At 38.6% G+C, this 16,915-nt stretch overlaps 1 protein-coding gene across 1 annotated transcript in view; it reads right to left on the bottom strand.

The window, feature by feature from the left end:
* GHR (growth hormone receptor) overlaps positions 1 to 16,915 on the bottom strand; it is a 285,938-nt gene that overhangs the window by 24,060 nt on the left and 244,963 nt on the right. Inside the window, exon 5 of the mRNA XM_063087552.1 lies at positions 6,296 to 6,425. Within this exon, the coding sequence (XP_062943622.1) occupies positions 6,296 to 6,425 (130 nt within the window). The remainder of the gene's footprint in view (positions 1 to 6,295; positions 6,426 to 16,915) is intronic.

Here is a 16,915-nt window from a genome sequence, read left to right as displayed (position 1 = left end):
TGAAGTTTGTGTGGCCTTGTGGTGGGAAACTGACTACACACTACTTTGAACCATCTTCCCAAGGCTTTCCTGTGCTTGGGAGAGTCTTCCCAATGCCTTGAACTCTTCCCATACTCCTGAACTTTTCCTTAATTACATGGAGGATCATAAGAATATTCCAAACAGGCTGGATATCCAGGTGGCATTTATGAAGCATAGGAGCTCTAGCCTTTTCCTCTTTACCCCTGACAGAGACAAAAGCATCTTTTTTTTCCCCATTTTGTAAATAGGACTGATATTTAATTATAGTATCAAAAATAAAGGGAAACAAAAATGGGCTCAATTGAATCAATGCATTTGCCTGTCTGTTCCTTTTTTGATATCTCTACAAAGAACAAGTTCATCTTTTCCTATGTTTTGGATCTGATAACTAAAAATGAACAAATAGTAAACAAATCACGGAGGATAGATGAATACATGGAGAACACTAAATAAATCAGAAAAGTTACATCTCCCTATTTACATTCCACCATAAGGTTATTTACCTTCATCCCATTCTATAGAAAACATCATTTACCTGGATGACTAAAAATAACAACAGGCTGTGTGTTGAATGGGACAGTGATGCCAGGAAGTTCACTATGGAAGGAAGTCAGAGTTTTGGGAAAGGCAACTCCCTGGTTAGCTGCCATGGCGCCCTGAACAAAAGTGCAGGGCAATCAAAAGACTGCTCAGACTCAAGTTCCCAGGAGGAATGGAACAGACATGTGATGGCATGTGACATCTGTCTGACTGGCTGGGTGAGTTCAACAAACCGTCTTTGGGTGCCTCCTATATGAACACTATTCAAGCATTATATCTGGCACTAGCAGATATAATGTGTGGATATAACAGTAAATAAGATTTGGTTCCTAACTTGAGGTTAGAGGAAAACTCAGAAGTTACCATCTGAGTACTTTTTTTGGTCTCTTGCATCCATTGCACTGATATTCAATGAAAATTGACTATGTGCTGGACTATGGGGGATTCATGAGTGTCTTAGGAATTATTTCTGTCTCAGGGAGAAGGACTAAAAAGCTACATTACAAAGCAGTGTGGGTGAGCACTCAGAGGTAAGGTTCATTAGGATCCCTAATGGCTGTTCATGGAAGACTTTTAGAGGCGGTGTGTTTAGCATGTTGGAGGATGGGTAAACGTTTGACAGATGGCAATAGTGAAAGAAAGGGAGGGAACAGAGTGGTCGAAAGCATTGAGGCAAGGAAGCATGGGCATGAGTGTGGTGAGGAAAGCAAGAACCAATGGAATGATAGGAAAGAATTTCCTTAAATTAGAATTGCTACTTGTGTTGGGGAATTCATTATCCCCTTATTATTCACTAGCCTGTTGGCTGAAAAGAGGATTTATAAGTTAAGGGGACATAAAACCATGTAAGCTTTGGCTGAGGAAGAAGAATGTAGGAGTGATGCTGTGCAGGCAGAGATGCCTGGAGCTGGCAGGCCAGACCAGAGGCCTGGGGCCATCCCTCTGTGGGAGGGGTGCTGGGCAGCTGTGGGCAATGAGAACATCGCAGACTGTGGAGAAGGCAGGACCTGGAAGGAAGGGATGAGAAGCTGCGAGAAGACACGTTTCCTTCTTCACAGCTGTTTCTCGGGCTAGTCTGTTTGGCATTAGGAGGAAACTTGTGAAGTATCAAGGGTCCTTGAGATAGCTGCTCATCAGCTATTGGAAAGAACTTAGAATTAAAATGGCAGGAACTCCTGGGTCTGAGACAGTGAATTTTTGCTTAAACTCTGGTTGAGATTCTTAAAATACTCTTGGATGAGAGGCAGACTCGCCCTGATGGGAAAAGTAAGTGGATAAAGGGCAAAAAAAAAAAAAAAAAACTGCATAAAGTGTATTTATATGTATGTGTGTGCTACGTATTTAGAATAGTAGGAAAAAGTTAAAATAATTAGGAACAGGTAGATCACTGAACTGTAGTATGCTTTATTTGATCTTGACTTTCAAACTAAATGAGAGTACATTAAAGAGCCTGGTTTAACAAGACTGCCAGGGAAATGAAGCTTTCACATGATAGTAGAGAGGATATCAAATGCGTTTAGCATAACTGATAGTGTAAAAGTGAGAAAACGCAAAGTATAAAGATGCTCCAAAGATGCAGGATAGTGCTTAGCAAGTCTGGATTTGAAATGGAGAGTTTAGCTCTGCTGTGTTTTACACAGTTTCTCAGCTTTGGCAATGTCAACACCCTGGTGCCCATGATAACTGTGGGAAAAACCCTGTTTAGATTATCCCAAACCCTTTAGCTCCACAGAACAAACAACTTAAAACACTTATCTTAAGCATGATGGATCAGGAATAGCTAGTTCAAAACATAACTACCTATCTCCTTCTTCACTACAAAAGTTGAAATTTATTTAAAATAAATACTTAAAAGTTATATTTTAAACTACTAAATGTAGTCAAAGAACAAATGGACTCACGAAAATACTCTGTCAACTGTCTTCAGTGGGTTGAATTACTATACAGTGGCCGAAGCCAATTTCTGGATGCTACTCTCTCCTTCTCTTACTCCCAGAAGTTAAGTGCTTTGGGTTTGCTCCCAGATTATCTTGTGAAATAGAAGGAATGAAAACCATGGAAAGAAATTATCATTAAAAATCAGAATGAAGAGCAGAAGAAGTGTTTTCCATCCAAAGACAACCAAGTGGAAAAGAAATCATAAAAATAAAACATCATTTATGTTTTAATGGCAACTATTTTCACTACATACAGCTCATGAATTTTTGCCTTAAAATTTAATTCTTTTCTTAGAGAAAAAAAAATTAAAAAACAATGCCCTTTCTCCTTTCTCCCTTCTAATTTTCCCCACAACCTTGCATGAAAAATGAAATTTCTTTTAAAAGGCCAGGGTTATTTTTTGAGGGTGTCTAGTGTGGGAGATGGCAGAGGTGGGGGGATAATACACCCTTAAGGACCAAGTGTTCACACGTCCACTTCCTTTGAAAACAAGGCATTTATGCCCATGGAGCTGAGCGCAGAGCAGCCCTGACATGCATGCCTCTTTTTGCCATGCCGGTGATTTGCATTTGTGCTGAGTCCATTCCAAGCTCAGAGGCTGGATGTGGTACCATCTCCATCACAGGGTGGCAGAGACTGTTCTGAATTAACCACCCTACCACGCGGAGGCTGCTCCTTCTGCCAGCTCACCTGGCAAGAAGCAGAACCAAGTAAAACATGCGTCTGCCTGTGAGCCTACACCGTTGCTGTCCTGTTAACAGCCTGACCTGTTTAGATTCCATTACGCTTTGGATGCCAAGTCCAGGCCAGTGAACCGAAAGCCCACTGCACCTCCTGCTTCTTGCTCCTTTCTGCCTTCACTGACTCCGGTTTTGGATAAAATCACGTCACAGTTTTATTTGTGTGTCAGGGATGGGAGGTATGATCCTATACTTTCAGGAGTTGCCTGGGAAGTGAATTCTGAGAAACAATGACGACAGTCAGAGAGCGCATTTATATTGTCCACTTCGTGTAACTAGGTAAGGAGAAGTCAAACGCATTTGTACGCTAATCAGTGCTGTCTAGTCCTGATACTCTTAACCCCTCAGTTCTGTTTCTTAGATAAACTGGGCTGTGGGCTTATGCTAATTTGGCTAAGGTATTCAAAATAGTAATATTTTTCAAGAGAAAAGACAAAATACTGGGTTTGCAACTTTGGTTTGGCACTTAACCATGAGGTTGTACTAAGTGTGTTTAAAGATGTGTAATTTTTTACCCCTGGTATTCCAAACTCCAATACAGCAAAAACTAAGACTACTTTCTGAATACATCTGAGATTTTCCCTCCACCTGGTCAAACTTTCAGCAGCATCCTTGTCAGTGAAGAGCTGGGGTTAGGACCAGGGATGCTGAAAGGACTGGAGTGTGCAGAAGAGGTCTGTAGACAGTTATGTGGTCCTGATAGTTGTGGGTAAGAGACAAATATATATTTGTGAAGGCTTCATACCTTTGGATTTATCTTTTTGCTTACATTCATATTTGGTGAATATGAGGGTGATGAAACTATTTTCATAAAGCGAGCCCAGCTCAAGAGGTTACACTATTTCTCTATTTAGTTTCGTTATTGTGTCTGTACAAGTATTTTATTTGTTTTGATTGAACTGACTCTGAATTGCTGAAGTAAAACATAAAAAATGCATCTATTGTCTCTCCCTCTTCATTTACAAATAACATAACCAATTCCATATAAATCTCAAAAGTGTTACCAAAATATTAGCTTCGTGTCTAAATGTCCTTACATAAATCAGCTTTGTTCACAGGCCCCTACCTCTCTGCAGTGTCAGCCTGAAGTGAAAAAAATAGTGTATTTTGTGCCCAACCACCTTCTTTTCATGTGCTTTTTGGGGTATGTCCAAGAAATCTTTCTCACACCTAAAAAGTGAATAAGGTCAGTCTTGGTAGCTAACTTGAAGTATTTGTTATCTGAAAATTAAGCACCAAGTCTGCATTAAAAATAGTCTTATAGCGTACCAATAATCACAATAGTACAGAAACAAACATTGTTTTTATAATCTAGGAACTGGAATTCTACATCATTATTATTTTAAATTATCATACCACCAATAAGAAGAGCAGCAGCTACCATTTACTGAGTACTTACTATGTGTGTAGAACTGTGCCAAGTGCTTTTATGTATTGTCTAATCAAGTCCTCACATGAAGCCATGAGGCAAGTCTATTATCTCCATTCTGCAAACGAGGAGGCCAACTTGTGCGCAGACTGACTACTTTGCCCAGCATCACTTGGTGAGCAAGTGCTGGAGCCAGGCTGAAGATGCAGGTTTCTTGGCCCTGAGCTCATGTCCTTAAGTGCTCGCTGCATCTTCCTTCCCTTTCCTAGCTCCTCTGCGGAGCAGATAGCACATCCTTGGACTGAGGAACAACAGAAGCCTAGGTTAAATGGTCCTCACTAACCTTGCCTCTTAGCTAACACCTTCCATGGGAGTTGGGTGGAAAAGAAGAGATAATGACGTGTTTAAGCCTAAAATTTAAAAAGGTGAAAAGTTACAATATAAGGGTAAACAGAAAAGGAAATAATGACAGGCGACTATATTGAGAGAGCTTTGTCTCACTCTTTCACTGTTATTTTGCAGGACCATTGGTAAAAATGGAAGAAAAAGGTATCACAATCCCTTATTGGATGATGTAACTAATTTAAGGGGAACATAGTTGATCGCCAATATAGAAACCAAACAATCTTTCAAAACATACAAGTTTTCAAAAAACACCTATGGCTTCCCACCACAAATAAAGTAAAATTCAAAGCACTGATCTGGGCTCCAAGGCTTGGCACAGTCTGTCTCTGAGTATAACTTTGTCCCCTTCCCACATCACTCTCCTCATTTTCAATCTTGTGCCATCAGTGCTGGCCTTCTGCTTTCCTCAAACATGCCGAGGCTGCCTCCAGGCCCTTGCATTTGCAATTTCCTCTGCGTGGACAACCTTTCCCCCAGATGCTCACATGGCCTCTCACTTCATTTAGTCTCTGTTCTAACACACCACATTAGGGAGGCCTCTTATGACCTCCCCATTTCAAATATCACTTGAGCCCCTACACACACCCACTCACGCCACATCCTGCACATGCACACTCTTATGTGTATCCATGCACACTCTAACCCATATTCCTGCACATGCACACACTCATGTACATCCGCACACACTCTCCCCCATTCATGCACACGCACATACATGCACATCCACATACAGTCTCCTCCCATTCATGCACATGCACACACATGCACACCCACATACAGTCTCCTCCCATTCATGCACATGCACACACATGCACATCCACATACAGTCTCCCCCCATTCATGCACACGCACATATTCATGCATATCCACACACACTCCCACCCACACTATGATTCTCACTCTCACACACTGTCATGTACATGCACACACTCACACATGGTGCTAACACTCTTTATCCTTTCTCTGGCTTTTGTTTTCTTAATAACCTATATTACCAGCTGATATTTCATTTATTTTTTTATTGTCCGTTTCCCACTACTGGAAAACAATATCGTTGGGTCCACAGATTTTACCTTCTTATAGTCATTGCTATATCTCCAGTGCCTAAAACAGTACCTGGCACAAGGTAAGGGCTTAAAATTAATCTTTTTTAAATGAATGGATGAAAGAATACATTTAGGTCATCAAAATAAATCACTTCCATTCGTATACTGCATGTGTCTCAGTGTACTTAATTGTTAAATCCATGGAGAGAAAAATCAGAAAGTCATGAAGGCTGCACCTTCTAATATAGAACAGCTGTATGGATCCTGGGCTCTTTAAACCACGGTGAACCCCATCTATCCAGTGGCATGAAAAAGTCTCTAGTTCAGGTGAACGGCACTTGGTGAATTTAGGCTTCCCAGAAGAATCTGTAGAATAAAAAGAAAAGGCAAGGTGTGAAATCAGAAGGGTCATATGTGGTCCTAATAAAACACATATTTAAAGTGTGAAAAGAAGAAAGCACTGGGATGAAGCCAGCACATTCTGTATGTAGGAGGTGATGCCAACATCCTCCAGAGAGGCTGTCTTCCTGGGTCATAGTTTGAGGCCTGTTGCTTACCAGTATCAGCCCTTGCTTCTAGAGACATACCATTTTGCTTTTATTTCAAGCGTTACTTCTTAGGATCTGTTTAAGAAAGCAGAGCTAGAGATAAGGATTTGGGTACATGTACTTCATTTGGAAGGTGACCCCAGGAACTAGAAGTGAGGGAATAGGGAGAGTGGGAAGGGAAGGGAGAACAGCTAATACTTACTGTGTGTTATTGAGTTGGTTACCAGAGTAGCTGATTGGGGACCAATCCCACTGAGGCCCCTCTGAGAAGCTGTGTAGAATGTGCCTCATCATTGTCCTACAGAAGAATCTGGGACATTTATCCACCAACTCCCAGCACCCACTGGTTGAGGGTTGCTTTGGAGATGTTAACCCCCATGCACTTCCAGGCTGCACCTACACATGAGCTGAAGGTCCTTGCCTAGGTGGCCACTTGAGTGTGCCCAGCAGTGTACGTGGTGCAACTGTCCACCCCAGACTGCTGCGCTGACATCAGGTGGACCCAGGGAAAGCAGTGTGAGGACCACAGCACTCACTGAAGGACCATTTTTCTTTTCACAGATTTTGGTAAACAGTCATTTATGTTTGCATTCTTTTAAAAGATTCAGCCAGTAAACTCATTAAAAAGATGCCAATTTTAAACAACTATGAATATGTATTTGTTACTTCTAATTTGGGAAGCAGAGAATGCCTCCTGTGTGTTAGGATATTAACCAAAATTCCTCTGCATCTATGAAATCTGTAGCTATACACATGCGACAGACAAGTCTGAAACAAAACCCATTTTTGTACATCAATTCTCAGTGTCCTGATGTCTATGGCCATTTTGGAGATGATCAAGTTTCTTTTCTTTTTTGCCCCTTATATGATTAGTCTTCAATTCAGTTGTAAACTTAATGTGCCTATTTGTTCTCTGGTCTAAAACTCTCATTCTTGGGCATTAGGGAGGTTCTCAATCTTAAAGTATCTTTATGAATACTTCAAAAAATTATTTAAAAATAAAAAAATATGCAAACAAATACATAAAAACTCCTGATTCCAAATTCCAGGTAATACCTGGTATTCTGAACCAAAACATGCTTCTTTTTTTCCTCTGATAAAAACTCATAAAGGATGGTATGTTATAAACCTGAACAAATTCATCATTTAGCCATTCATTCAACAAACACTTATTGAACACCAATTTTTTGCCAAGCCTCGTTCTAGGGGTAGAGCAATGAACAAAACTGACAAGTCTTAGTCCTCACAGAGTTTCCATTCTAGTGAGGGCTGGGGGAGGTGGAGATACTATGTAAATAACTAAGCAAGGTAAGAAGAGATAATAGGGCTGGGAACTGGAGACCTTATCACCCTTCCACTAATACCCATATTAATGTAGTGAAGAGGCTCAGGCTTGGGAAATGTGTCCTTGTTTAATAACACCTGTTACTTTGTATAGTATAGCTACAAGCAAGTGAATTTTCAGGAAATCTTGAGTGACACATGTGTCTTTGGCCCTAGGTGTATATCTTTAACCCTTTTAGGGGCAGCAGGAATTTTTTCATGATAAAATTCCATGGTCATACTTTTGTAAGAAATACTTCTTTACCTGTATGAACTGAGAAAATCACAAGAGTTTTGGAGCATGAATAGGATCTGTCTTGGTATGAATAGCAGGTGGTCACCCCTTTAATCTAGGTAGTCAGCATTTACCACTGAAGTATAGGCATCTGAATGATGTGTTACAAATGAATACAGTGAAGAAGATATGGATTTTGATAGGCAAGCATCTATTATACAGTAAAGTACCTGGAAAAGTTCCTTTTCTTCTATTAGCTGAAGCACTGAAAATACTATTTTAGGTTCTTCAAGAAAATTAGTAACTGTGAAAATATAATTAAACCACAACAATTTTAATGCCTGCAAGTTTGAGGAGAATATTTTACATTCTGACTGTTCATTTGCACAGAAGATAAGAAGAAGAAATACACTAGATGAGAAATAGAAAGATTTGCTTTCTAGCCCTATTCTAGCACAATTTAACCTTGACCTTCTCAATCCATTTGTGCCTTGGTTTCCTCAAGAAAGAGTCTGGAAATAGATTAGACACAAGGTACCTTACAACTTCACCCTTATAATTAAGTGACATATGCAATCATTAATAATAATGTATGGAACCAAAACATAATTTTGTCATTTGAGCTGAAACAACTGGAAAATAACAAATGAAAATGCATCAGGTTCCTATATTCCTTGTGTAATATGCAAAACAACTTAAAGGGGAAAAAGAACTAATTTGAAACACATTTTGCTTATTTAATGTTCTTATGCTTTTTCTGTTTCCTTTTAACTCCAGATGTATAGAAAGCCCATATTATCTTCTCATTCTAAATAAGACATGGTTGCGATGCTAATGTGATGAAGTGTTTGCCAACACATGGTGCCCTGATACAGATGCAGTACAGCAAAGATATTTTTTCTTTGTCCTTTTAAGGTCTATCTTTCCCTATTTTTCCTACTCCCCTTCCACTTTCTTCCTTCTTTCTCCTCTCTGCACTCTCCTTCTCTCGTTCCTTCTTTCTTTTTTGGCTGGGTATGTGCTGTTAAATGTTATAGCAGACAGTCCCTAAAGTGGCCCCCAATAATTCCTGCCTCCTGTAATTTCCTCCCACTAAGTAATTTGCTTCTCACCAACAAAATAAAGCAGCATTGAGGGGATGTCACTTCCATGATTAGGTTACAAAAGATTGAGACTTCTGTCTCACTAACAGATTCACCCTCTTGCTGGTTTTGATGAAGCAATCTACTGTGTGGGTGAGAACCACACAGCAAAGAACTCAGGGTGGCCTCTGGACAACAACCATGATAAGCTGAGGACCTCAGTTTAACAACCCTTAAATAATTGAATCCTGCCAACAACCATGTAAGTGAGCATGCAAAACCAATCCTTCCACAGTTCAGCCTTCAGATGAGACCATAACCCTTGCTGACAGTTGATTACAGCCTTGTAAGAAAGCCAGCAGCAGAGGATCCAGGGGGATGGATTAAGTTGGAGAAAAGGTAGAAATATTTTTAACTGTACTAAATATTTGAATGTTATTGATACTGAATAAATGAATCTAATATATCAGAACTCAAAAGCAGTGTTCAAGAATGACACTAGCCACTTTTCCTAGCAAATGGAACATATCGAAGTGAGGGTGGAAACATGGGTAACTTCTCTTTTCAAGACAAGAACTGTAGTGTGCCTAACTGCTTAGTCACCTCCTGACCCAACTAGTACCATGAGGCTGAAGACATCCAACATTCCTAAAGTCCAGTTCCTTACTGTCTTCCTGAGGTTTTCCAAGTCAGAGAGATGCTGGCATAATTTTAAAATAAGCATCTTTGTGACTATGTCTGAAAATCGTATTAGAACCTTATTCTTTCATTTCACTATGAAGACAACAGATGGCTACTACAGACTCTCAGGTCCTCTCTGATGAGCCATGAAAAGATAGTAATTTCTGAACCAGTAAAATTTCCTGCTATAACTGTAAGTTTTTTTTAGCATAAACCTGAAGACAGTGTAATTCATCATCTATTTATACAAGAGAGCCCACCTTTGTCCCTAAATTAATTTTCACTGAGAGAAATGAGTGTTCCAACTTAAGTGGTCCACATTTTGAAGAAATGTTAGCATTAATACTGCTCAGCACTCAAAAATCTGGGCAATAGATTTGGTATTCATTTTCATTCCTCTTTGGAGCCTTCATTTTGAAAATGAGGATTTTGACTTTTAATTACATCTTTATTTTAGTTATTACTACTATGTTACATCTTGTTACATATTATATCATGTTTAACTCTTTACATATATGAAGATACCTCAAAAAGTTCATGGAAGGATTCATATTATGTTCTAATTCTTATTTCTATGAACTTTTTGAAGTACCCTCATATTATCTCATTTAATACTGACAACAATTCCAGAAGATGGGTATTGTTTCCATTTAGTATTGGTGGGAGCTAAAAATTAATATATAAATTCACACACACACACACACACACACACAAACCGGGGGGGGGGGGAGAAGATATAACAACCACAATTACTTGAAGTTGATACGACAAGCAAACAGAAAGGACATTGTTGTGGGGGAGGGAGGAGAAGGAGGAGGGAGGGAGGTTTTGGTAAGGGGCAACAATAATCAACCACAATGTATATTGACAAAATAAAATTAAAAAAAAAAAAGAAATGGGTGAAACTGTAGTTTAGGTAAGTAAAGAGAGTCGCCCATGTTTATACTCCTGTAAGTAGCAGAGATGGGATTAAAACAAAAGTCAGTGTGATTTCAAGCTGAAGCTCTTATAATTAGCAAAAAATAACAGCTGTTGCATCTCAAGTAATTCTAAGAAGAAAATGACAAGCTCAGATTTACTTTTAATTCACCTATCAGAAATCAGTAATATGGCAGGCCCTAAGAGCAGCAACTCCCAATTGTGATTTCACATTGGAATCATCTGTGGAGCTTTAAAAATACTGATGCCTTAGTCTACTACCAGAGATTTGAATCAATTTGTGTGGGGTACAGTCTGGAAATTGCATTTTTTAAAAGTTCCCCAGGTGCTTGCAATGTGTAGCATATGTTGAGAACGACTACTGTAGAGACATAAAGTTGTATGTGAGGCTGAGAAGCTGGCTTTCTGCATTATTAGATTCCCTGATCAGTTCTAGCAGAGCTGTGCATCAAGCGTGAACACTTGGTGTAAACTCCTGGGAGCCTAGTTCAGGAAGCTGTGGGAAGGATATGAATATCACCCCCTGAGAAGAGCACAATAATGCTTCATGCTGAACACTTGGAGAACTAAGAGACATTTTAAATAGATGTGCAAAATGGTACATCTAAATGATAATCCTGACTAAATTTCTAATGGACTATAAAGTGCCAATAAGAATTAATTAAGGAGTTAAACTGACATTCCTACTGAAATTGGAGTTTAGAAAGCTTGAAGAGAGTTTTACTAAATTCAAGTTTTTAAAGTCAATAAGACTTTATATTATCTCTAAACCTACAACAGAGAGACAGTGTCAGAGGGAGATGGAGACATTGCTGGTTGGAACATATCACCTTGACAGTGACCATGACTGATTTTGCTGTTTAGATTGGCTGGGCAGGCTGAAGTCGGCTTCCTCTTTGCCTGCCCAGTGACTCTCCTCTGGGAGGAAGATGATCTTCCCAGACAGTACACAGAGGGAGGACACAGAGGCTGTTATACAGTAATGTCTTCATTTGAATTTTTCCTATCTGTTTTCACACCAGAGATGCTTTTCTATCCTCAACTCACATCAAAGCAGAAACAAAACACAAATGAAATCACATACAACTTCCCAAAGTCAGCTTGGGCTTAGGGACAAGGGAGAAGGAAGAAAAGGAGCAACTGAAGTGGGAGGAGAAGGATGGAGGGAAAGAAGTCTTTGAAGCAAAAGGATACTCTTCTTCAGAGAGCTCTAGGTTGTCAGCAGGAGGCACTCGGCAGCCATGTGTGCTTAAATGCAGAACCTCCACCTCACCACGTCCTGTGGACCAGACACTTGTTGTTAGCCCTGAACAGAGGGTGAGGGGCTTAGATATCTTGCATGGGATGAAAGACTGAAGTAAGAACCTTGTCCTCTGACCAAAGTGCAACTAAATACAACCAGTTGACAATTTTCTTTTGAGTTGGGGTGGCAGTAGACAAACAATAAGGAAAGGAAGAAAACAAAACAATAGTCCTTAATATGACTAAGAAAACCCACTGAATTAAATGTGTACAAAGACTTACGAAAGAAAACAATTTTATAGAAGAAATAATCTTTGAACATGATTTTAATCCTAAATGATGAAGGATATTACAAGATGAAACCAGAGTGTGTGGCTTACATATGCATGAAAAATGAGAAGGGAAATAGTGCAATAAAAGAAAAGCACATTGGACCAAATGACTTTTGGCCCATCATGGCGGATTTAGGTCTGCTAAAAAATCTGCATATTCAATCAATCAAGGGTCAGTTTTTAGAACAGAACAGTCACAGCATGTTTGGTCACCTTGGTCTGGGTAAAGAATGGTTACTGCCGAACATAAGCCAATGTGAGGAAATACTTATTGTCAACTGAAATAGCTTTCATGTGTTTTGAGGATTGTGTAAGCATACTGGTCCAGCCAAGTATGGTGAAACGTAATGTTCCTTCCACAAATAAATAAACAAGTGAGGATGATTCTAGCAGAGCTAGTCCACTTCCTAGATTATGCCTGCATACACTTACAGTCAAATTTTTGGATGACTGATTAGCCTAAATGTTTCAGTGATTTAAGAACATATTTGTACTTAGCCTTTAATTTGAGTAATGCAATATTACAGAATAGAACATGCATGATACTCAAAGTTTGATAACAGAAGAAGATGGGAAGATGTAATTCTGCCATGAGGGAAAAAAGTTACTGCATTCAACATCACTGCGTTTCCAAGTCCCCTTCTTAGGCAAGAACAGAATGGAAGGGAGAATGACAATAAAATATCCGCTAAGACTTCTTCAGTGTCACCTTGTGCTAGTCACTACCCTGCACATTGTATATATTCAATCCTTTAATTCTCACAACTATAGAATGATGTAGGTACTGTTATTCTTATCATTGTATAGATGAGAACACTGAGACAGAGAAGTAAAATAACTGGCCTAAGGTCACTTCGTTATTATGTGGCACAGCTTTGATTCCAACCCAGCAGTTGTGTTTCAGAATCTATATTCTTAACCATTACAATAGTGGCTTTTAAAGTTTTTGAAAGTGACCCTCAGGGAAAAATATTTTTTTATATCATGGCCCAGTATGCACACATATTTACTTACACACACACACGTGTGTGTGTGTGTGTGTGTGTGTGTGTGTATTAAATAAAATGTCTAAAAATACCAACTCTTACTGCCTGCAATAAATTCTGCTTTATTCTACTCCAATTTATAAATGATGCTGCTTGCCACCCTGTAAATTAATCTACTAATGGGTCATCACTTTCAATTTGAGTAACACTGCACATGAAGCTAATCTTGCCTCTGTGAAAGTTGAAAATTAATAAGAACATTTGTCTGTAATCACCTCAAAGCAAGGCAAGAATGTTCTTTTATCTGGCATGGATTATGACATGATCAACAGAACTGCATTTTCCAGGAAAGTAAACTTTTAAAATTCTTTTTCCTAAAATATATTTGAAGATTTTCTGAATCATTAACAGAATCTGCCAAACATCATTTGACCCTTTTTATGACTTTGCATGGGGATCAGGAATTATCATTTTGGATTATGGTGTAACTACGTGTAGGGCTGCTTGGGGAGACTGGCCTCTTGCCTCTACACTAAGTAATTTCACTGCTTTGCTGGTGACATACATGTTCTCACTGCAGCTTTGCATAATTCACATATAATTCCTTTCCTGGAATGACAATTTATTAAAAACAATAACAATTCTTTATCTTGAGGGTTCCCTTGACAATTGACGGAAGCTACCAGGAAATTACTTTTGATAATACTGGGAGGAAGCTGAGAGCACTGGCATTTTGGTGCCAGACTCCTGGGTTCCAATCCTACCCCCATCATTTACAATCTGTGTACTCTTGGGCAAATTACTTAATCTCTTCAGTTTCCTCATCTGTAAAATAGGGATGATAACAATAATATGTCACAGGGTTATTACGAAGATTAAATGAGCTAATATATGTAAAAGTCTAAGAACAGTGCCTGACACAGAGAATGCAGCATTATATAAATGTTCACTGTTATTATTTCCATCCTCACAATCAGTTGTGATTGTCAACTTACGATTTAATTGTTGTTACCTAGGAAGAGCAAATGATGAACATTGCTAAACGCAAAATTCATCCTGTAATTATAAGTCCATTGGTACTAGTTGAAACAGGTAAGTAAAAGTCCATGGTTGCTAGTTCAAACAACCAAAGTGGATATGATGATATCATGACAGCTATTTCCGTCACTGTTCAGAGGTGATTTTCTGTAGTTGTGTCTTAGTCTTACCCATTGAAGTCTGAGTTCTAGACAACTAGGAGATGTTGCGGTATTATTACATATTTGTATTAAAAAAAATCCAAGCAAAGGCTCTCTCTGTGTTTTCCTGAGAAACAAGTAAAAGAGAATGCTGCAGGTCTATGGAGAAGCTCATAAGGGACACAGAATTACCGGCGACTCAAGCAGACACTGTGGGGCTGGCCCTCGAACGATCTCTGAAACATTAAAAATGCTACATGACACTTTTCCCTGGTGACCTGGGCCCCCTGGAATCATAGCAGAACCTTTATCAGTTTGTTGGCAATAATTTTTTCAGAAAAAAAAAAAACGTATTACACAGGAAGAGTGCTGAACTGGAATTTGGGGAGTTGGAGTTCTCTCACCAATAGTGCATCCAACTATTCCACCTCTCTGCACCAAAGCCACTCTGAATGGAATGGGATGGGTGGTTGAATTGTATTTTTTAACTTTGCCTTTTCCTTTTTTAAAAGGAAATCAGCCTAAATTTTTGCTGGGGTTTTCCTGGGGACTGGGTTCTGTGCTGAGGGTTACTTAGTGTAGTGCGTTGTGCATTGTGCCTGGCCCCCCTAGGCTTCCAGTAAACTCTTAGAGAGGAATGAATCCTTCAGCCTGTTTGCTAGAGTCCTCCCTCTTGAAGCCTCTGCTTTGAGGCCAAGCACCCACCTCCAAAGTATTCCTGTCATTTCCAAAGTGTTCCTCAAACAGAAGGAATTCAGTAATTCTTCCACCTTAGAGCACCCTAAGGCCCTTTTCAATAAAGGTTATATCCTTGATGAATGCTGGCCTATCAAAATTTGGTAAAATAAAAAATTCTGTAAATTTATTAGTTTATCACTATGTCCAAAGTAACTAAATTGCCTTCTAAATAACATAGTGTAAAAAAAAGCATATTTGAAAAAGACTGATAGACTTTTTTTTTTTAATTTTTTTTTTTTTTAACCTACAGAATTGCCAAATCATTGTAAAACTACAAATATTCAGTTCTAAAAAATGTTATAGACTCCTGGCAAGTAAGGCTTTAAACTAATGATAGAAACTGGCGAAAAAGCTTAATAAAGTACTTTCTATTGGACAATACTGAATGTATGGAATTCATTATTACTTGATATCCTTCATGGTTCTCTGTGGAACTGAGGAAGGTAAATCTGTGAAATCTTCTCCTTAGGCACTTACTGGTTTAAAGTTGAGAATGAGAGTTCACAAGTTCTCCCCTGAACTGTTCATTTCTCCTTTTTAAAAAAAATTATTATTTTAAATTACACTCTAGTAAGCTTCTAATAATGAATTCTTGGTGCATTTTAAAAATTGCAAGATTGACCCAAATAAAGGTATAGTCTGCACTTCCAGTTACTTTAAGATGAATGTCAAGTCAACTGAACTTTGTAGCATGTTGGAAAAGTATCGACAGCACATGTGGTCTGGCATGTGAAGTTAAGCAGACATAGCCTGTAAGAGATAGCTCATTTGTATGGCAGTGCCAGGAGACAAGGGCGGCACATATACTACAATTAGCATTTATCATCGAAATTTTCAACAAACCTTGCTTTTTGTTGTCTTAGTTTTAATGGAACACTTTCTTCTTAAAATGTACTGTATTACCTCTCTACATACAGTTGAACATAATTTATTCTATATTCCAACACCCAGAATCATTAATCAATCATCTTCCTTCTCCTCTTTCCTTTCTCCTTATCATTTTTGTCTGGTGCATTTAGTTTACTTATGGCTTTCACATTATTTCATTTAATCATCTTGTACAGAGTGATCATACTCTTCTCTGCCTGATTTAAAATTTTTTTTCTTTACCCATAAATTCTTTTTCTCTCTCTTTTTTTAAGAGTTATACAATAATTTATTTTGGTCTTGTTAAATCATTTTAAATAAACTACATACATCATTACATTTATACTTTAGCATGTATTACCAAATAATATTTCACTAAGCAATCGCAATATTATTGTCACACCTCAAAAAATTAATAATTACCTGATATCATCTAATAATGAGTCCATGTTAAAATTTCTCTAACAGTTCTCAGAATCATTTTATAGTTACTTTTCTTCGAAACAATTCCAGTAATGACACCATATTGCTTTTGTTATGTCTCTTAAGTCTTTTAAAATCTGCAACAGTCCTCCTCACATTTTTTATGATATTGACTTGTTGAAGAAACCCAGCCTGGTGTCTGGTAGAATGACTTGTAGTTTGCCTGCTTGTTTCAACTCCTTGTCATTCACCTTATTCCTCTGCCCCCTACATTTCCAGTAA

This window comes from Cynocephalus volans, chromosome 2, assembly GCF_027409185.1.
Source record: "Cynocephalus volans isolate mCynVol1 chromosome 2, mCynVol1.pri, whole genome shotgun sequence".
Taxonomy (NCBI): domain Eukaryota; kingdom Metazoa; phylum Chordata; class Mammalia; order Dermoptera; family Cynocephalidae; genus Cynocephalus; species Cynocephalus volans.
The sequence above is the reverse complement of the archived record's forward strand: the minus strand, read 5'-3'. Positions and strand labels throughout refer to the sequence as shown.